Raw genomic sequence first — 22092 nt, 5'->3', positions numbered from 1 at the left:
TGAACAGGACTCTGCAGCTGCTTTCAGCTTCCCCCACACAATCAATTTAAAAGCTGCTCTGTCACCTTTTTTATTTTAAGCGCCAACACTCTGGTTCCATTCTGGCTCCCAGAGAGCTTAACAAGTTCCAAAACTGGAATATAGCTGAATCCTTCTGATCCTAGTCTCAAGAAAATGGCTGTCTGGATATTTTATGCCAGAATATTTTGGAAATATTAACACAGAGCTAGGACCTCAAAATGGGATGCTGGCTCCAGAAGGAATTCAAGCTGTAGACTAAGATTTTGAAATACAGTAGGTTTTCCTTCCTCCCCATATTACTCCACATTTGCCCTTCAGATACAATGTTTTCTCCATTAATAACATTGAAACATTTTGTCAAAAGTTCTCTTTATATACCTGTATCTAACATAATGGCCAGATTTACATGATTATATTTCCAGTTTATTCTCAGGTAGCTTATATGGACAAGTCAATGCAAAAGACATTCCTTTATCAGCAGCCTCAAAGTCTCAAATCATACCAGTCATTTTTAAAGCAGCTTCAAAGTATAAGAAACACAATCCCAAAAAATGGAGCACTTTTGTAAGCTGATGGAGTTCAGTGAGAGAGTTGAGCATGAGTTTAAATTTTTCCAACTGAGATCCATGGTCTTTAAGAAGTACTTCACTTCCACCTGTGTGCCCAATCATGTTGCATAGCTGACACCTAGGTTTTGCACTCAGATGGGAACACTCAAGTACAAACCAAATGAGAACATGAGATTTACCTTGTGCTTGTAACCTTTCTCTTTTTGCTTCCCTCTTCTCCGAAGGACAGGCAGTTCTTCAAACTGATGTCTTCCTTCAAATACTACAATAGCTTTCCCCACAACCCAAGCTCTTTCAGATGGGTCTCCCAAGGCTTCCACATAGTATTCTCGATGTGGTCTGCGATTGGACACTATCAAAGATAAAATTGGTAAGATTAGCATTTTGTGTCAAGGTGTAGGAATGCCCCAAAAATATTTTCTAAAACATATCTAACAAATGGGACCTGGAATAAATGATGCAACATTGGGGGGGTGTTGCACCCTTTGATTTTTTTTAATTAAAAATGTTTTGCATTTCACTCGGGGTTCCCCAGAGCACACTGGTTCCTGCCCTCTTGTTTGTCATATGCATTAATTTGGCTCTATTTCTATTGGCACTCACCACCTGAGTTCACCATTAGAGGGTGATAGTCAAGTCCCTTTTGGACTTATTTTCTGGGTTCCAGGGTGCCGTACGGAAGGAGCAGATCCACATATTGTATGCACCAAATTTTGGTTTCAGGAAGCCATGACGATCGCTATGCCTAGGTCGATGGCTGCAGGAACAGAAAAGATGCTGGCTAAGCATCCTTGAATAAAGGGAGCATTCTTCCTATGACAAAAGCTTTGTGATAAATACGGCAATGGAACCTATGAAGATGGGTTAACCTCTCTCTGATAGCAACACCAAAGGTGCCCCTAGATGACCGAATTCTGGTTACTTGCTATTCTAATGAAAAGCAAGGAGGAGGGAAAAATGTATTCCTGTAATCTATTCCAGCTTGAGCTGGAAGACCACAGACTTTTGTTGAATTAAGAAAGAAGTATCTTATTACTTGAATACACTAATAACTCTAGGTACCTTTTGATGTGAATTTTTTGTTTGTTCAGGTTTTACAGTTATGTCTCTGTATGATTAGACTTTGAAGCAGCTGTTCAATGGAAAATACCCCAATTATAAACCATGGGGTGGAAGAGGGAGAGGAGTCTAGGATAAGAAGTGGCATTTTAATGAGAGTGAAGTTTCCCCCTGTTATCTGGTAATTGTCTGCATATGTGCCTTTATTCTATATGTGTGTTACATTGGAAGATAATTCTTATTTCAACCAACATTTTATTTCCTTTTGTTTCAGACAAAGCCTTTGTTTCAGACAATTAGCTTAAGAAAGCAAGCAGAACCAAGTGCTTTCAAAGTTCTTCTTCCTGGCTTGGCAGAAATGACTTCTAGTTTTGATAAAGAAAGCTGGGAGATTCAGGGTTGCAATTAAGGAAGAGTAATGAAGTCTGAGAATTTTGGTATAAGTCATAATTTAATGAAGGACTGTTTTTTTAATAGGTAAACTTATTTAAGGGGGCTACCAGAGAAAATCAGAGTGTGGCTAGAGATTTGAAATGGGAAGTGTTTAAAATTAGGAAAACATAGAAGACTGGGGTGGTGCTCTTCTCTTTTTCTCTCAGTGTTTCCTTACAGCTTTTAGTTTACTTTTTTTTCTCCCTCCCCCAACAGCACATTCCCTGAAATGCACGCTGGCTTGGTGGTGTTGGGAAATGTAGAACAGGTCCATGAATTTTGCATTTATTGGGGCAAGCTTGTATGTTTGCTGAGATTTGTACTTCCATTTTTTGCTCAGGAATCTTCCATCTGGAACCAACAGACCTCATCACAGCAAGTCTGGTAGATATGGAGCTTTTAGTAAAATCATTTACGTGCTCATTATTCCTCTAAGTTCTCAAGTCTATCTGAATATCCCTACATCTCACTCTCTTCCAAATCTTGAGTAATTTTCATATATTGCTTAAGCAGACCTTTATAATACAGTGGAACCTTGGTTTATGAACACCTCGGTTTACGAATTTTCAGTTTACGAACGCCGCGGACCCATCTGGAACGGATTTATTCACTTTCCATTACTTTCAATGGGAAAGTTCGCTTCAGTTTATGAATGCTTCAGTTTATGAACAGACTTCCAGAACCAATTGTGTTCATAAACCGAGGTACCACTGTATAGTGAAACATTCTTACTGCATTTGCTTTTAAGTTAGCTGGACTTGAGGGAGGGTGTTAGAAGGATAACCTATAATAACTTATTTACTATAAGCAGTCAGTGCAAGTTGTTTCATATTCCCATATAGTGCAAGTAGTTGTCCCATTATAATCTTTCATCTGCAGTGTAATTTTTAAAAATATAATTTACTGTTCATTTTGTATTATGCTTTCACTGTCTTAAATAAATATACACAATTTTTCATGATGTTTTGGTTATTTTTACTATTTCTTTTGGTGTGGCTCTTGCTTTTTGGTCCTATCCACATGCTCACTGAAGCAAACTAATACAGATTTAATTTAGAACCCATTTTTCAGAGAGAATTATATTAAATATTTAATCAGTCTTTTCCTTGAAATCCTGGAGAGAACTCCAAAGTTCCCAATTTTTCTAGAGGTTGTTGGCCCTCTGCATTCACTGCTCCCTGTGTTTTACTTTTTGAATGAATCAGGGGTTAAAAGAAGTTCAGAATCTGTCGTCATAGGATAGATAAGCAATTGTTTCCCCAAAGAGAAAATCTTATGAATGAGTAAATAGCACGAGTTTTAATTTCTTTTTCTTCCCTACTTCAGCATACATCTTTCAGATACTGTTGGGGCAAGAGTCTGGGAAAGGAGGTCAATGCATCTTTGGGTACCATTCTCTCAACCACTGCCTATTCTACTTCAAATTTTCATTTTTAGAAGAACAGTTTTACTCTTCAAATTGGTTCCTGGGTAAAGTTCTCAGGGAGGCAAGCATAGTGTTTTTTTTTGGGGGGGGGAATATGGGGTTCTGAAGGACAGTGGATTTAATACAAAATATCACAGACTTTGCAATGGTGGCACACACATTTTAAATTTCAATAAGAGGCAATAATTTACCTGTTGTGAAGAAATGTGCATAAATTTCCGCCCTTGATCCCAGCTCTTCATAACACCTCCACTTGCTCACTCCTTGAACTTGGTCCACTCTCCCTACTCCTGTCTTCTTGGTTGATTTCTAACATTTTCACATTTTTCTCTCACCACTGAATATTTCACTTCATGACATACTCCTTCAGCAAACTCACCCCCTGAACTATATTCCCTTTCCACCAAAGCCTCCCTCTTGTCCTCCTAAACTCCAGAACTTTGAGAACTCCCGTCTTCACAATCTCCCAGTATCGAATACTTGAACGGTATTATGCACATCTACTTAAAAATAAGCCCTTTGAGTTTAACTGGACTTACTCCGAGGAGAGTGGGCACAGGATGAGACCAAGTGCAATTACCTAGCAGTAAGTCCAACTTAACTCAATGGGCTTGCTTCTAAGTGGAGAGCCATAGGCTTCTGCTACCTACCTGTAATCCTAAACAAGCCACTAAGCAAACAAGTTCCACTGATTTCCATGAAACATTCTAATTATCCCAGGCCTTATTGTAATCATTAGCATTCATGTAATGCCATCAATGCACATTAAAATAAGAAATGAAGGGCTTGCAATCTAAAACAGTGGTGCCTGTTACTACCCTTTCACTTTTTCATGGCAGGGTGACCAAGCAAAAAAAAAAAATAGGGAGAGAGAGTACAGGACTCCAGAACTTTTGACAGGGGAAGCTTCAGCAGGTGCAGCTTGCCTGACAAGCTATACAGCTGAAAGTATCTCTTCTATACAAACATTAAAGATACACAGCCCCCCCCCCAACATCATCTTCTTCACCCAGCCATCCTGGTCAATACACACTTATGGAGGTTAATCTGCAAAGTGAGTTGTGTATGGATAATACAGAGCACTAAAACTCTGATCATGTAATGCAAATAATATATTATTACCTTTCATTTTTGAATGCGTGTCTAGCACAGGATCGTGGGAAATTTTACAGGGCCACCATGGACGTCTGTTGAACTTTGCCCATACAAGATCTCCAGTTTCATACTTCACCGGAGCAGGTTTCTTCTTATTTTGACCCTATGGAGAAAAAACAATAAACTGCATTAGATATATAATTCACTCTAGTGGAAGCTGCTTGAGCCACCAGGACTGTAAGCTGCAGTTGGCTTAAATCAGTTGATTAATTGCAAGAGGGTAAGAGTGGAAGGGCACACTCGTTTATTTTTGGTTTTGAAGTATTGATGAAATAAGGATTGAGAAAGAAAATATCACAAATGTTCTCTTATTCTACCAATGCTCTTGTGTACTGAACTGTAAACAGCAATGTTATAATGTGGAAGATTTATAAACAAGTTATTTTACACTTCCTTTGGAAATGAAACAAAGGCACCAATATTGAGATTACGGTGGCTTGTATCTAAACAAAAACGTTTAATCAACTAACTGGTTAAAAGGCAGGTCAACTTAACATTCTTCAACCAGTTAACAGATCAACCATCTACCCATTGTGCAGGCCCAGCAGCCAACCTTGTCTCTTTTCCTCATCAAACCAAACATTTGCCAAGGGCAAACTTATATCACTAATAAATAAGCTGTTTTGAGAACTCTAAATGTGGATGAGTTGAACACAATAGTCACCTCTCCTAATGGAAAAACAGAATCTCTGCCCTTTCCTGTCAAGGAAACAGCTAAAGCTCTAAACCGGTACTAGACCCTCCCAAAAAGGGGGGGGGGAGACCGAGATGTTATTGCTAAAACTGAGGATTTGGAGACCCTTGCAGTTTCCAGTTCTAATGTTTCTTAGTGACTGCAAAATGTGATCAAGGAATCAAGCTCTAGCCTTGCTTTTAAGGTGGAACTCATGGGGCTATCTTCTCCTTCCACTCTCTGAAAGGCCACCTCCCTCTTAAAGGTTGGAGGATCTTCCAGAGCAGCATTCTGTGAGGGGATCCTTCCAAACAGAAACATCAACACTCAAAAATGTGTGTTCCTCTTTGCATTCTAGCCGTGATTCTACGTGTAAAATTATGGAAGGAGGAAATTTATAATTTTAAAACTAAGTGCTACACAAGTATCTGAAGAAGTGTGCATACACACGAAAGCTCATACCAATGACAAACTTAGTTGGTCTCTAAGGTGGTACTGGAAGTAACTTTTTATATTTTGTTTCAACTATACCTACCTGTAACTGTTACACAAAAGTTATTAAGGGTTTGCAGCCACTATTGAAAATTAGTTCCTCAGACTAAATACAGCTTTATTAAAACAGCATCAACTTTTCTAGGTAAGACACAGAGATACTGTAGTTGCAAACTATATATCCAGACACACCCACTTTCTTTGATGGATTTAAAATCTCCCGATATTAACACTAAATTGATTCATTTCAGCTCGATCCAAAATCAGACAGAATGAATGGGTGAGCCTTTATTGCATCTTTCAGTCCCCAGAAGAGCAGTGCAAAGATGTAAGTATGAAAAAGCAATAGAAAATGGGAAACTGAATTTGTAAACATATTAAAAACAATGCTTGTTGTGATGTACGGATTGCCAAGCCATGATTTGCAATCAACCAGGAATGCAGAATCAGAAACCATGGTTTGAAAACAATGGTGGTGTAGCATGATGCCTGAATCAAGAAACCATAATTTACAGACTACATTTGTGCTTCTTAAATCCAGTTAAAAATGCTGGATGCTGATCTTAACTAAATTTTAATATGTGAGGATGAACAGCTGAAAAGCAGATGGAAGAGGCAGTGATTGATGGAGATGTGGAAGGTACTGTGGGGTGCTTAATTCTTAACCAGTTTCTCTAGCATACAGGAAAGCCACTCAACTGGAAACCCAAGGTGTGGGGGGGAAATAAACTGGGGAAAGTAGGTTCAGAAGAAAAGCATCTCCTTCTCCCCTTCCAAATTGTGTCCCCCCTCCACAGCAAAGTGGTAGAACACATGTTTAGAACAATTGCTTTGCATACAAAATGCCCCCTGTTCAATCCATGGCCTCTCCAGGTAGGACTTAGAAGGACAACTCTGGACCTCTGATGCTAGTCAGAGTAGCAAAACACTAAACTAGGTGGACCTATAAGGTATAAAGCTGCTTCCTATGTTGCTTTTAACTCTTTAGCAGAAACCCAAGTCCTCAGATAAAGATCTTTCACAGAAATTTAGCTCCGAGTTCAACATTAAATTATTGGATCCAGAGCACAATTGTACTAGTCATCTACTTCAATTTTCCACTACATACAGTGTTTCTCCGAAAATAAGCCATACCCCGAAAATAAGCCATAGTGATAGGCAGTTTAATAATTAAAAAAAGACATTCCCTGAAAATAAGCCACCGTGTTGTTGTTTTTTGAGGAAAAATAAATATAAGACGGTGTCTTATTTTTGGAGAAACGCGGTAGAATACAGAGAAAGAGGAAGCGCCAAGGGCACATATCTGCAGTTAGGAAGACTTCATGCTCACAAAGTTAATTAAGAATTAAAGTGTGATTCAAAATGAAAGATACGCCTTTTTTTTGAAACAGACCAATCTTTTTAAAATTGTTATAAATCCATAATCTAAGTCCCCCAAATGCTGACCTTTTCTAGTCCAGCAAGCAATATTTAACTTTTTTATTTAAAAAAAACACATGATGAATTATGATTTACAGTTTAATACAACATTAGGAGAGACACTACACATAAGAGAACAATCTTATGCTTGAGTTATGCTGGCTGGGGGCTATATGGAACTCTGTGGAAGGAGAGACACTGGTGCCATAACAGATATGGTAGCAAAGCACCATGGAACTGCAGCTGTTCCACTGGCACAGAAATGCCAGAGGGAAGAAGCACTTCCCCACAGACCACTACCACATCCTCAGTGACAACGTAGCTTTACAACAGCCCCAGACCACATGCAAGAAATTTCCTCCCATTTACAGCAGTGGGAGGGAAACAAATTAAAAAATAGCCGCTGCCCCACCTCATTGAGCCCCTTTCACACATAGGCTATGGTGTAGTCTCAACGCCCAAATGCAGCCTACCATCACAAGTATATAAACCACATACAGGGAGGTCATAACTCAAGATGACAAGTCATGCAGCGTGGGGCTTTTATTTCTCGTCTCTGGCCACACAGGGCTCACAAGAAGGGACTCCAGCAATACAAAAGAAGAAACGGTGCTCTGCTCAAAAAGGGAGCTCTTTGCACAGACAGTGTGTGTCCCCAGAACCCTCCCAGGAAGTGGAGCACAGTGTGAACATTTGTTTTCCTTGAACCCTCACAGGAACCTTGCAGCAACTCCCTCACAGCACTCTTAACAGTTGGGGGTACCAGGACAAAACACCCCACACAAACAAGTAAAGGGACAGGGCAAGCATGCTACAAAATACATCCATTTTTCACCATCTCCCACATCTCGCCACCCCATCACCACATACTATCCAAAGTCGAAGCAAAATAAAAAAATTAAATAAATTCCTTCAGTAGCCATGAAAGCTCATAACAAAATAAAAACTTAGTTGGTCTTTAAGGTGCTACTGAAGGAATTTTTTATCCAAACTGTGTTACTCAAACGCTATGCTTCAGCATAGCAAATTATGGTCCTGGAGGAGACTCTTGAGAGTCCCATGGACTTCAAGAAACCTATCCATTCTGAAGGAAATCAGCCATGAGTGCTCACTGGAAGGACAGATTGTGAAGTTGAGGCTCCAATACTTTGGCCACCTCATGAGAAGAGAAGACTCCCTGGAAAAGACCCTGATGTTGGGAAAGCTGGAGGGCACAAGGAGAAGGGGATGACAGAGGACGAGATGGTTGGACAGTGTTCTTGAAGCTACCAACATGAGTCTGACCAAACTGCGGAAGGCAGTTGAAGACAGGAGTGCCTGGCATGCTCTGGTCCATGGGGTCACGAAGAGTCAGACACGACTAAACAAAAACAACATATCATTTCCAAATTTACATTGACCCCCCCCCCCGGTTTCCCTTTTATTTTCCTTGCATCTAATTAATTTTCTTCACTTAATTTCAAATTCTTTTTCACATCCTGTCCTCTGTCGTCCCCTTCTCCTCTCTTCTAATTTTCAGTTATCCTTGTAAGGTAGCTTATAGAGATGATCACACTAAGAGAAGAAATTGCTAAACAAATTAAATTAAATTCACAAGCCCTCAGTCATAGCAGAGATATATCAAGCTCAGCCAAAGGCTCCCTTTTGAAACAGTCATACTATTAATAGTCTTAATTATTGCACATGTCCAATAACTACCTTTTTCATAAAGCAACTTTAAAGCGGTTTTCAGCTCCACTGGTCTCATTGGAAGCAGCAGAATATATCACATGCTTGCACAAATTAACACTAGGGTTCTCTCTCCAGCAAATATTATTTCTGTAGCTTTTCTCCATCTCATTAACAACTGTGATACTCCTTGCTCATTAAGGAAGTGATGGGAAAATTACAGGCGCTTTCTAGTTCCCTAGCAATCCAAGAATGGCTTTAAATGGCCTTGGCACCTCCCCACCCCCTTTTGTGAGAGTTTTGCTTTGGTGTTTTTGGCTGAGTAGGAGATTAATTCTACTGTACTTGAAACTGTAGCTATGATTCAGGTGTTCTTCAGGTCACTCAATAACAACATTTGCATAGTGCCTTAATTGTTAAAGTGCTTAATCCACATTATCTCATCAATCTTCACTACTACCTTATAAAAATAGTTTAACTCAGTCCTATTTCCCACTGCATATTTCAGGCAGAGGGGCTGAACCATGGGTGTGCTACGTCAAGAGGACTGCATCCTGCCCAAATAAATTTTGGTATCCAAGAAGCTACAGTGACTATAACACTATTCAGCAGGGAAGGTCTGCTAAGCACAAACAGCACTGACTTGTGATTTTAATATATAAAAATTTAAGAGGGAGGGCAAATGCCAAGAGCTCTCTGTCTGGGGGAGGGGCATATATGGCCTGCAGGTTTGCCAGCCCTGCTTCAGAGGGCACGCAACTCTGTTCTGTTCACACCTAGTAGTGTGTTTGTGAAATACAGTACAGTTGTACCCTGGTTGTCAAACTCAATACATTCCGGGAGTCCATTTGACTCCTGTAACAGTTTGAAAACCAAGGAACTTTCTGCACTCAATCAGAAGCCGCAGAAGTCACGTTAGACATTCGGCTTCCAAAAAATGTTCGAACACTCATTTCTGGGTTTGCAGCGTTCGGGAGCCAAAACGTCCGAGTACTGAGGCGTTTGACAACTAAGGTATGACTGTAGTTGTATTTAATTAATGTTGTAGCCATATAAAATAAATTAAAAGTATTTATTTTAGCTCATTATGGCTCTGAACCATAAGGATGTTTCACAGGCAATGGTGAGATACCAAGTGCTCAGGGTATGGAGACAGCAGAAGGGAAAAACCAGACTGCACACCACAGACTGCAAACAGGGCACTCAGTTTAGGCAGAAAGGCTGCCTGTGTAAATTGGAATGTTTCACATGGGATGTTCTAGGGAAAAGGGCTGCCTGCATTTCACAAGTCCACTTATCAATTTAGTTCCCCCAGAACTAACATTTTCCTTACAGCAAATGGAAGTCAATATGGAGGATGCTGATGGGGTGAAGGCAGGAAGAAAGTGGGAAGCGGAGGACACGACAAAAGGGTGGGGAAATAGGCAAAGTCAATAAAACCCATAGCAATGGTAAATGAATAGGGCTGGGAGATGAAGGATGGGAATAAGATTTATTGACTGCAACCTTCACACATATGCTTGTGTGTAAGGTCCATTTGACATAGCGAGACTTGCTTTTAGGTCACCTACCGGTGGGGAATAGTTTCCAGCTCAAGTGCTGGACTGTATTCCCGTGTGAGCAACATCATGGAAGTCATGTGCCAACACTACGTGATACCAAATTGAAAGTGGGTGGAGCCAATGCCATCCATGCAGCCATTCACACACACATCTCTGTCTCTGCATTTCCTTGCCATGTGCTGCTGAAGGGGCTCCCTTTTCTCAGCACGCAATGAGAAATCCAAGAGAATGCAGGAAGAATGTTCCTTTCCTGCACCACCACCTGAGCTCTGCCACATCCAGAAACCCTTCCCCCCCACCACCTGGTTCATTCACTGATAAGCAGAAGAGACAGTATATAAAATATTACAAGGTATAACACAGCATATGAAACATCAATAACCATAAAATATGGTCCTGTTTACTAAAATACCCACACAAATTCCACATTAACTAACAGAGCCCTATCTTCCCAATCATCCCACATCTGCACACATTTAACCAAACTCTCTCTCACACACAAAACACTAACACAATCTCCAACACTCACCTACTCCAACAAGTCCCCAGGAAAAACCACACAACAATACTGGCAGCCTAATACTATACCAATACCAAATTTAGTCCAGGACTCCACCAGAGTTATCATCTACACAGCTCTCCCCCTAGTCAAAATTTTCCAGCTCCCATCTGAGAGGATGTCAGACTCTAACCCCTCCCACTATGGGGCAGTACTATGCACCATCCTATTAAAACAAAAAACACAGTTGTAAGAGGGATGAGGCCCTGACTCTCACAGCACTCTAAAGCCATGGTGGTTCTTTGCTGCCTTTATAGGCAGATGTGACTTCATTAACAGCCCTGTGGGGAAAGTACTGGAATTATGTGTACAATCCAATTCTTTCAATTACAGAACATTCTCTGAAGCAAAACGAAAAGATAAGATTTCGATCATTTTGTAATGAATCCATGTAATAGTGTATGTTTGGGCGGAGGGGGGGTTGTAATGGCAAAAGTATGAACAAGTGATTTAATTTACTGTTAAATCTTAACAGCATTCGTGTAATTAGAAGACTTCACCTAGCCTACTTAACGCAGAACGAAATGCAGTTTGCTATACTGCACATAAAGCTACCTGCTGTACCTGCACAGCATTAAATATCCCTTTTTATAAAGGGTAGAGACAATGAACAACACACCTTCTGTTGTCCCACATTCCCAAAAATACATACCCAAATTTCAGCAACATGGTTTCTCCATACAAAACCATTTGGTGTTGTATGCAGTACAGTATGTGAACACAGTTCAAGTTTTTGAATACTCACAGATACCAATGTGTAAAACAGCCTCCCATTTCTTTACCATAAAGAAACCAAGACCCACACCTATGACAGAATTCCTTTCTTTCATTTGCCAACCTGTTGCCTCACAGGTGTTTTGGACTACAACTCCCATTGGGCCCACTTAGAATGGCTGTGCTGATGGGAGTTATAGTCAAAAACATCTGGAAGATAGCCCTGGAGTGCTGCCGCCAGTCATAGACAGTGCACTGGAAGAGATGGAATAAGTAGTCTAACATTGTACAGTATAAGGCAACTTCCTATGTTCCTATGAATAGTGTAACACGTGAACAAGAGACAGAAATATCCCCATCAAACTCAGTTCAATCTTTGACAGGACTAGAAGGCTAACATCTGATTATAGCTCATTAGCTGGATATAAAGATAAAGCAAAAGGATATAAAACAGATTTTAAAAAAGTAAGAAAATAATTGGCATAAAGCTACAAATAAAAATCTGTATATCTCAGTAGTAAGGATACTAATGAATTATATGAATTATACATAAATTATTATTATTTTCTATATTAGGAATTAGAAGATCTGACAAATCTGGAAGAATTTTCATGGTGAGAATTGTGTTATGTTATCTGGCAGTAGTTTGTTCCCACAAATAACCCAATCACCATGTTCTCTACCAACTAAAGCCTTGACATCAACCTCAAGGGTAGCCCAACACAGCAATTGCAGTAATCCAACCCTGAAATTAACCAGAGGATTTGGCACAGTTCAATGTTTTTCAAAAAAGAGGTGTTGTTTCAAAACCTTTTTTTAAAAAAAATTGTACCATGTTGTTTTGAAATTTGGAAGTTAAGGAATTTAACAAAACAGTGGAACCTCGGTTTATGAACACCTCGGTTTATGAATTTTCAGTTTATGAACGCCGCGGACCCATCTGGAACGGATTAATTCACTTTCCATTACTTTTAAATGGAAAAAGGACGGCCTCGGTCCGGTATACCTGAAGGAGCGTCTCCACCCCCATCGTTCTGCCCGGACACTGAGGTCCAGCTCCGAGGGCCTTCTGGCGGTTCCCTCATTACGAGAAGCAAAGTTACAGGGAACCAGGCAGAGGGCCTTCTCGGTAGTGGCACCCACCCTGTGGAATGCCCTCCCACTAGAGGTCAAAGAGAACAATTACCAGACCTTTAGAAGGCATCTCAAGGCAGCCCTGTTTAGGGAAGCTTTTAATGTTTGATGGATTTCTGTATTTTAGAATTTCTGTTTTTTTGGAAGCCGCCCAGAGTGGCTGGGGGAACCCGGCCAGATGGGCGGGATATAAATAATAAATTATTATTATTATTATTATTATTATTATTTTAATGGGAAAGTTCGCTTCAGTTTATGAACGCTTCAGTTTATGAACAGACTTCCGAAACCAATTACACCCATGTTTCAGTTTATGAACGCTTCAGTTTAAGTACTTCGCGGACCCGTCTGGAACGGATTAATCCACTTTCCATTACTTTCAATGGAAAAGTTCGCTTCAATTTATGAACGGTTACTCCGCGGACCGTCTGGAACGGATTAATCCACTTTCCATTACTTTCAATGGGAAAGTTCGCTTCAGTTTATGAACGCTTCAGTTTATGAACAGACTTCCGGAACCAATTGTGTTCATAAACCGAGGTACCACTGAACTTAAGACTTTTTATAAAGTTAAACATCATTTATCCAAAATTTATCTTTTGTTATTGAATAATAATTATGAATTGGAACAGGTTAACAACTGTATGAGTAAACAGGCACAAGATGTAATATCTAAAACATTACTCTATGAATACCATCGGATTCCCTATTACTGTTGTTAAATTATACATCTCAATAAACAGAGAACATAGAAAATTAACTTCTTACATGATAGTCACAGCAAGTATTTTGTCTGCTCAAAATATTGGATAAATAAACTTTGAGAATGAGCCATGATGTCAAAATGGGGGTGTTATTTAACATAAAAAGAAACAGGATATGAACAAAATAGATTTCTAGAAGCACTGTCTCCATTTACATTGTATTGATAAAGAAATTACTGCTTCCCTGAAGTTCAGTATGGTGTTACGTTTTAAATAAAGAACCTCCTCCTATCCTTTGTTGTATAGCATATAATTTTTTCATTTAAAAACATCTCAAAAGAAGGTTGTGTTAATTTAGAAAGATTGTTCAGGCTATTGTGATTGATGTTAAATCTCTTTTTAAACTCCCCCCCCAGTCCCCCCAGCTCCAGACAAAGAAGCCATGCTTATTGTAACTAAATGCAACCAAATGAAATGAGAAATTTGGTTAGATAAAAATTAATAAAATAAATTCCAAAACATTCTCATCAATCATAGAAGTTAGGAAATGGGGTTGTTTCTCCCCAGTATCAATCAATGTGTACTATTAATTATTTAAAATATTTATCTGTTTGGTTAACAAATAAGTTTATTCAGATAGATTGAGCCAATGGAAGTGAGGGAGATACAAAGAGGTTGTAGATAATACAAGGGTGTGAAACATGTATTGAAAAAAGATAAGGATAAATGAATTAATAAGTAAGAAATAGATTGAGTTTATAAAGAGAAGATATTAAAGACATAGCAATAAGGTAATACTGAAGTAATATTTAGAGTTTATATAAGATTTAGAATTTACTAATTATGAAATGCAAAGAACCGCATTAGGAGGTGGAAAGAGGAATTCATTAGATTAGAAACAAGGCTCATAAGTTAGAATTTTTGTTTTTATTGCATTTTTGTATTTTGTATTTTTGTTTCTATGTGTTTTGTATTTCTTTTATGTGGTGTGTATTTTTGTATGTTTTTGTTGTTTGGAAAAATCTTTAATAAATATATATTTTTTTAAAAAACAACTAAGTTTATTCAGCATCTGGTATCTTTATTTTTAAGGCACTTTCTATGACACACCTCCTATATTTTCAATGCAGCAAAGTTCTCCCGTTTATTTTTTTTTCAAATGACATTTTACTGTTTTGCAAACATGAAACACAACTAGTCCCTGAATAGTTGCCTCCTTATTTTCCACAACAATATCCAATTGACAAGTGTTATCAGCATGATAGTCTCCAAGATGTAGTGCTTTGTGTTAGCCCATCGTAAATTCTATCCAGAACACAAGAGAAACCAGGAAATGCAAAACCTGTTTGTATGACAAGCATCGCCTTGAGGAGATTTCATTCCATGGAGTGTATAGTATATGCTCCAGTACCTAAATAGCAGTACATAATGTAGTTTTAATAATTTTCAGGGTTTTTTCTCAGATACGGAACCCTTATTTCTCAAATAAGCTGAAATTCTCAACTCACACAACTACTAATATTTACAGCTTCAATCTAGCTGACTATATTCCTTATCAAAGTACATATTAAACAGAGTAGCCCAGTCTTATATCGCTATTTGATGAGCTATGGCACAACCTGGTCTTCTCTCACTGCAACTGAAGTCTGAAAATGGAATAGAAGGCATCCAGCTATGACCAGTTACTAATGCACTAGGCCAGGGATTGGCAAAGTTTACCTCACCTGAGCCAGTTCACTCCCGCGGAAATCGCTCCGTGGGCCGGATTGTGTCTGCGCAGACGTGATTTCCGGCATCTGCATCTGTGCAGATGCTATTTCCGGCACTGCGAAAGTGAGTCCCCACTCCGCGCTGTTTTAGCGCAGTGCGCGGAGACTTGCCAAGCGGGCGGCTCGGTTCATGGGCAGCTCGTGGGCCATTTAAATGACCCCCATGGGCTGCTTATGGCCCATGGGCCGCATGTTGCCAACCCCTGCACTAGGCCAACACTTTCCTCTATAACAAGGCCTTTGGCCTTACACTATCTGTGGCCTTTAAAAAGTGGGTGAAAAGCTTGTGTTGTATTTCTCTTTCATCTTGGTGTTAATGTATCTATGTGTGATTTACTGTCCGTTTGTTGGGTTGTAAGACACTGGGCCAGATGAAGCAACTGACAAATTTAATAAACAAAAATAAATAATAATAATCCCTATGGGTGTTAATCAACTACGATGTTCCATCAGTACAAGAATTTCCTTGTATGCTACAGGGGTTTCCCCCTCTCCTATCCAAATCTGCTCTGTGTAACAATGACTCTTACACCTTTACTCAATAGGCTACATTCCAGCCAAGCAAGAATTGTGGATTTCTACACATCCACAACCACCTCTCCATCCAAGCGAGCAAGCAAGTTGCATTATCTAGAACATATTCCAGGAGTAAGGCAATTGTGGGGCAGGGCAGGTGGGGCCTCAAGGGTGGGGCATAGCCTGGGAAGAGTCTCAAAGGCCATACAGAGAGGCCAGGAGGGCTGCATTGAGTCCCTGGGCCTGAGGTTCCTCACTCCTGGTTTTGCAAGACGTTTCCTTTCTCTTCAAAGGTATAGATTCCTGCCACCTAATTGTACTATGAAATCAATCACATTTCTGAACAGTGAGGCACACAGGCATTCAAGAGCCAATTTAAAGGATGCAGCAACTCACTGATAACATCTCCCTTTGCACAACTGCAAGATAAGAGCATCGTGAAGAAACTTATGACACTAATGAATACTGTGTGGTAGTGTTGGTAATAACTAATCTATTGGAAAAGGAGCCTCCTCTGAATAACCTTTGAAAGCAAGTGCAGACATGATGCGATACTTCACGACTGCTTGTTTACTTCGTATAATTACCACTTACAAAAGTTCTGTCATAAGTTTTTTTAAAAAACATGGTCATCCTTAGAAGTGTTCATCCTGATTGAGTATGATGTACTCTATTGCTTCTTTACAAGCAGGGGATCTTCCCATACAAAGACACCAGCACCACCTCCAAGAGCCAAGCTTATTTCTCCCTGAATACAAATATCCCTAAAAGGAAAGTAATTGGCCTCTAGCAAGGACTGCATGTGTCAAGTACATCCCAGGACTTGTTCACAAATTATGCTACAGTTTGTGGTTATATGTGACATAGAAGTTTAACGTAAAACTCGCCCATCCGCAGCAGCAGGGATTGCCTGTTGTAAATAATTTCAAATGGTTTCCCCCCAAATTAATGGCTTTAACAACACCATTTTTAAATCCTAATCAGCAACTAGCCATCGTTTGGTCAGGGCACTGAAACTGCCCTGGCTGACTCATTTGTCGGGAGAGAGATTGGGAGAATGCAACCCTGCTCATTCTTCTTGACCTCTTGGTGGCTTTTGATACCATTGGCCATAGCATCCTTCTGGAATAGCTCAAGGAAGTGGTTTTTGGGGCACTATACTTCTTGTCACCCATGCAATTTAACATCTATATGAAGCCAATAGAACCAGTCATCAGCTGTTTTGGAGTGATGTGTCACTAATATATGAATGACACCCAGCGCGTCCTCTCTCTCCTTCTCCCATCTGTATCAGGAGAGCTGGCTGAGGCATCAAGACAGGTGTTTGGAGGCAGTGATGAGCTGCATGTGGGCCAACAAAGTGAAACTAAACCGTGAAACAAAGTGCTATGTGTTCTCAAGTTCAGGAGGTGGAAAGCCCACCTTTTCTGATGGGTTTGCACTTCCTTAGAAGGGGCAGGTTTGTAGTGTACTCCTGGATCCAGCATTGTCACTTGACATGCTGAAGACCCATCTCTTTATCCTGGCCTTTGACATCTGAGGTATATCTTTTCAGGACTCATCCTATTCTTCTGACCATAGTTCATTTTAATTGTTACAACCTTCCATGGGACCTACTGGTAAAGGGAGGGTAATAAATTTTGTAATAATGATATAGTTTGGATGTAGTGACAGAGGATAAATCCTACTTCACACCCAGAGCCACAACTGCAATTTGCTCCATACATCTTCTATTGCTTCCAAGGGCAACTTGAGTGGGGGGTCAGGCTGGGACAAGAGAGTATTCCGTAGGGAAATGGATTTGGCTCTGGGAGTATCTGTTGCTGATCTGGGATTCTAAAGGGTATGAACTAAGGCAATCCACTGACTGAATTTCAGACAGTTAAAATTCTACAGCTGGTTATATTGGAGTGTAAGCAAAACCTCGAGATAGATACCATTTGAGCTTTTGAAAGAAATGTGAGGCAACTTTTAAGTTAGCAAAAGCTTATTTCATTGTTATTGAATGTTCATTGTTCATTGTTACAAAGAAACAAAGAAACGAATATACTGTAGTATTTCCTATGGACAGTAACACATTGGAACCTCCAAAAAAATAAATAAAGATAAACTCTCTGATCCACTGGTCATCATTTGTCTTCAAAAATTAAAATTGCCTCCCATCAATAAATCAGCTGCTATCCTAGATGCAGCTAGGCTGCCTAAGCTCATTGAAATAAATTGAATTAAGGCTGCGATGCTAAAATCAATTACCAGGAAGTAAATCCCACTGAACTTAAATGATACTTCTGAGGAAACATGCCTGGGACTGTACTGCAAAATGTCCTCCTGCATGTGGCAGACTATTTTGGTTAAAGCTTTTGGGTTAAATTAGGACTATAAATTCTGCTATAAATGAACACTACTGAGAAGACTGTCAGTTTCACGGGGGGGGGGGAGAGATAAGGAAATATATAGCACCCTTGATAGATTAGCAAATCTCTAAAAAGTAAAATGGGCTTAGCAGAACTTCCATATGTCACTACAGACTAAATGTTGCAGTATATCTCTTACATGTGCATGTGGCTGAGGGATCTCAGAAAAAGAAAAGTTAGTGTTAAATCTCTTGCTTCATGCACAAAACTTAAATTCATGATTTTGGGTTTTAAACATTTAAAAGTACAGCCAGTGTTCATGCAAGCCAATGAGGCTTCTGAATGCAACTAAGTGGCTGATTTGACTGGAAGGAGGTCTAGGGGGGGGCAATTTAATGCATCAACCTTTACTGCAACCAGAGAGGTATAGGGGACTTTTAGAGGGTAATCCAAACAAGCTTCAGCTTCACTTCTGACCTTCAATATTAACAGCAGGCTACATTGAAGAGCTGCTGCAAGCTTTTCTCTCTCAGCGTAGCATTCCAACTTGCAACCAGTGTTAGAAACTCAGATCTATAATCTAATCGCCAAATGGCACCTTAAACCTAGGTGACGGCCACCACAATGGAATGTCTAGGTGCCTCTTTTCTTCTTTTTTGCAATGCAGTTTATCATCACCATTATTATTATTATTATTATTATTATTATTATTATTATTATTATTATTCACTTCATTTCTATATCACTTTATAATTAAAAAACAAATCTCAAAGTGGTTTACAACATATTAAAACGTAAAATAAAACAATCCAGAATAAAACAAATTCAAGCTTCAAGGAAAATATTTCAGATCTTTCTCTAAGTGACATTTTGTTTTCCCTAGTCGCCCACCTGGCATCCAGAGATCTCCAAGTGGTCGCAATTGGACCCACGTCAGTTGCAAAATGTGTTTGACGCCTGGCTAATGTCTATCCCTGCTTGCAACAGAGGTATACCTTACTGCATGGTTGTTGTAAGCTACTCTTTCAGATTTCGCTGAGGTGCTAGGGTTCTAATACCTCAGGACTACACTGCAAGTTGATGTAAATGGCTCAGAGCCTAGCCTTCATTATTCACTGTGAACTACACTACAGGGCTGTCATAAACAACTCTGTCCAAACTACCATACAGGAACTTGCTTTGGAACTTCCATTAGCCGGGCAATTTTTTAAAAAAGTGTTTCACACTAAAAAAATAACAGCAAGAAAGAACAAGAACTCTTCCTTTTGCTGCTACCTTTTGTGGTTTTAGTCCAGTTGGGGTTGATACACTAGTGCCCAATCTGGCCTGCATTCCTCCAGCTATTTCATTACATCAAGGGTGGACTAATTTAAATAAAGGTTATTTAAATCACAGAAAGGCCAGTTTCAATTTCTGATTGAAGTTTCTCATTGGTGTTTCATATATATATTTAAAATAATGTATAATAATTTGTCCATGTTGGCTTACAACTGGGATCAATACTCTAATTATATACTTTGTATAATTATATATACACTTGATATTTTTCATAATTTTATAAAATGATACATGATGCACCACTTATTTGACCCCTCCCCCCATTTCATATGTAAAGTGCTGGTAGTTATGGGAAGAGCAGTTCATTTCCATAAGATGAAAAGGGAATGTCCTTGTTTATAAATATGCATAATTTGGTATGGGGGAAAATATAGATACTGTATCAGATAATTACAGAATACAGAAGTACCTTAGCCATATACAGGATGGCATCTTCAAATGTCAAAGGTTGGCAATCATCACCTGTGATGACCTGCTAGTCCTTTGCCCCTAGCATCAAGGCCATTAACAGCAATATTCTATGTGATTCTTTATTTGCATTTGTGTTGCTTTTCTTACTCAATGTCTTTCATAAAGCCCCATCAATACAATTTTGAGACAGTTTTGCATTCAGACCCCTTGGGTATTAAGATTGACAGAGGAGGCCCTCTTGGTGGTTCCGTCACCCTCACAAGTTTGGGGAGTGACAGCCCAGAAGATGGCATTCACTGTGGCAACCCCTAAACTGTGGAAGGCTCTCCCCACAGAAGTGCATCGGACACCTTAATTTTGTGGTTATCATCATATGCTGAAGATCCACCTCTTAACCCTGGCCTTTCACACCTCAGAAATTTGACAATATATTCCACTGACTGTAATTTGTTTTAAATTATTTTAATATTGTATTTTTAAAATTGTTGTAACGCACCATGGGACCTCATGGTGAAAAACAAGGAGGAAATCTAATAAATAATAATAACCGCAAGAAACCACAGTTTTTGGAAATGCATACGCACCATTTCAAGCCTCCCTTTCCTCGCGTGCCTAATTGAAGCTTTCTTGCTTTTTGAAGCAAGCTGTATTTTCCCAGTTTTTGAAGCATATGGGAGAGTGTGGTTTGCACAAATCATAGCAAACTGGAGTTCAATTCTGCTATATTATACAAACCTATTTTCCATATTCAGATGAAATGAGAAGCTAAAGTTTGTTTCAAAAGGCAATGGAAGCCTTAATCCTCCATACCCCTCCAAAGGAAGAAAAATGTATGAGAGTCGCCCATGTCACAACAAACTATGGTATGATCTGATAGCTGGATGGAGCCAATAACTGTAGGATTAACATGCTTTTTAGTCTGATTATACTAGGCTACTTCTAAAAAGAGAAACTTACAGGGAGGGAGCAATTCAAAGTCCCACACTTCTGATCATTCCATCAGCACAAGTATCTTTACTTGTCAGATGAAACAATACCCCTCTTCTCCCATGTGGTGTTTCTGAGGGTTCTTCAGACTCTCTAGAACAGATCTGGAGGAAGTGGAGAGGGAGTGTTGGGGGAGGAGAGCGAAAGCCCCACAGTGCTAGCGGGAGCCCTTGCAACAATACAGTATTTACTTACTACTATTCTTAGCTCATTAATTTTTATCCATTTTAACTACATCACATGCAAGCAGCACCAACTGATGGGCATAGAAGCTCATACATTCTTGCAATAATCACAGCCATGGTCGTGTGCTCTCACCCCTAGAAGAGTGCTTGAGGACACAAGAGATACTGATTCATGCTGTTGGGACTTGAAGATCTATTCAACTGTGGTGGGAGAGAAACCTAACCCCAAAAATGCATACAGGTTTTAGCAGCTTGCAAAGATGCAATGGTCATCTATTAGAACTTCACATGAATGTTATGGCTACAATAATGAAATAATGTGTGATAATAGGATCACTGGATTATTTGAGCTAACTTCAAAGAACAACAATTTCAAACCTTAGTCACAAAATTATTGCTGAAGGTATTGCTGCAATAGCTCCCTTGGCTTAAACCAGGCATGGTCAAACTTGTCCCTCCAGATGTTTTGGGACTACAATTCCCATCATCTCTGACCACTGGTCCTGTTAGCTAGGGATGATGGGAGTTGTAGTCCCAAAACATCTGGAGTGATAAGTTTGGCAATGCCTGGCTTAAACCATCCCTGACACATGCGCCTCAGACACCAGAGTAGCCAGCAGCATATTCTTGCTTGCTTTTAAACCTTGAATGAACCCCTTGCTCAGAGACAGTTGCAAGACCAGAACTATGAGATAACCACAAACAAAATTATTTTCTGAGATTTTCTGATGTCATTCTTTCGGTAAGCTCTCTTCCTTCTTTACATGCCTTACCAAAAAAAAAGGTCCGATTTCCAAACAGCCCCTTTCAAGAAAGGCATTTCTCATCAATATTTATGCACCAGCATTCTATTTTTTAAAAAATATTTGCATTAAAAAGCCATTATACGATGAGACAATCACAAGAATTCTGCACAACTAAAAACAAAAGCAAATAAACTCCTAA

At 39.5% G+C, this 22092-nt stretch overlaps 1 protein-coding gene across 10 annotated transcripts in view; it reads right to left on the bottom strand.

The window, feature by feature from the left end:
- NSD1 (nuclear receptor binding SET domain protein 1) overlaps positions 1-22092 on the bottom strand; it is a 59520-nt gene that overhangs the window by 31526 nt on the left and 5902 nt on the right. For all 10 annotated transcript variants that reach the window (XM_088662088.1, XM_088662091.1, XM_088662092.1 and 7 more), the window contains 2 exons: positions 4630-4765; positions 770-942 (listed from right to left, as the gene is read on the bottom strand). In XM_088662088.1, coding sequence (XP_088518214.1) covers positions 770-942; positions 4630-4765 — 309 coding nt within the window. The remainder of the gene's footprint in view (positions 1-769; positions 943-4629; positions 4766-22092) is intronic.

The sequence above is a fragment of the Zootoca vivipara genome, chromosome 2 (assembly GCF_965207765.1).
Source record: "Zootoca vivipara chromosome 2, rZooViv2.hap1.1, whole genome shotgun sequence".
In the NCBI taxonomy this organism is placed as follows: domain Eukaryota; kingdom Metazoa; phylum Chordata; class Lepidosauria; order Squamata; family Lacertidae; genus Zootoca; species Zootoca vivipara.
This window is presented reverse-complemented; position numbering and strand designations above follow the sequence as displayed.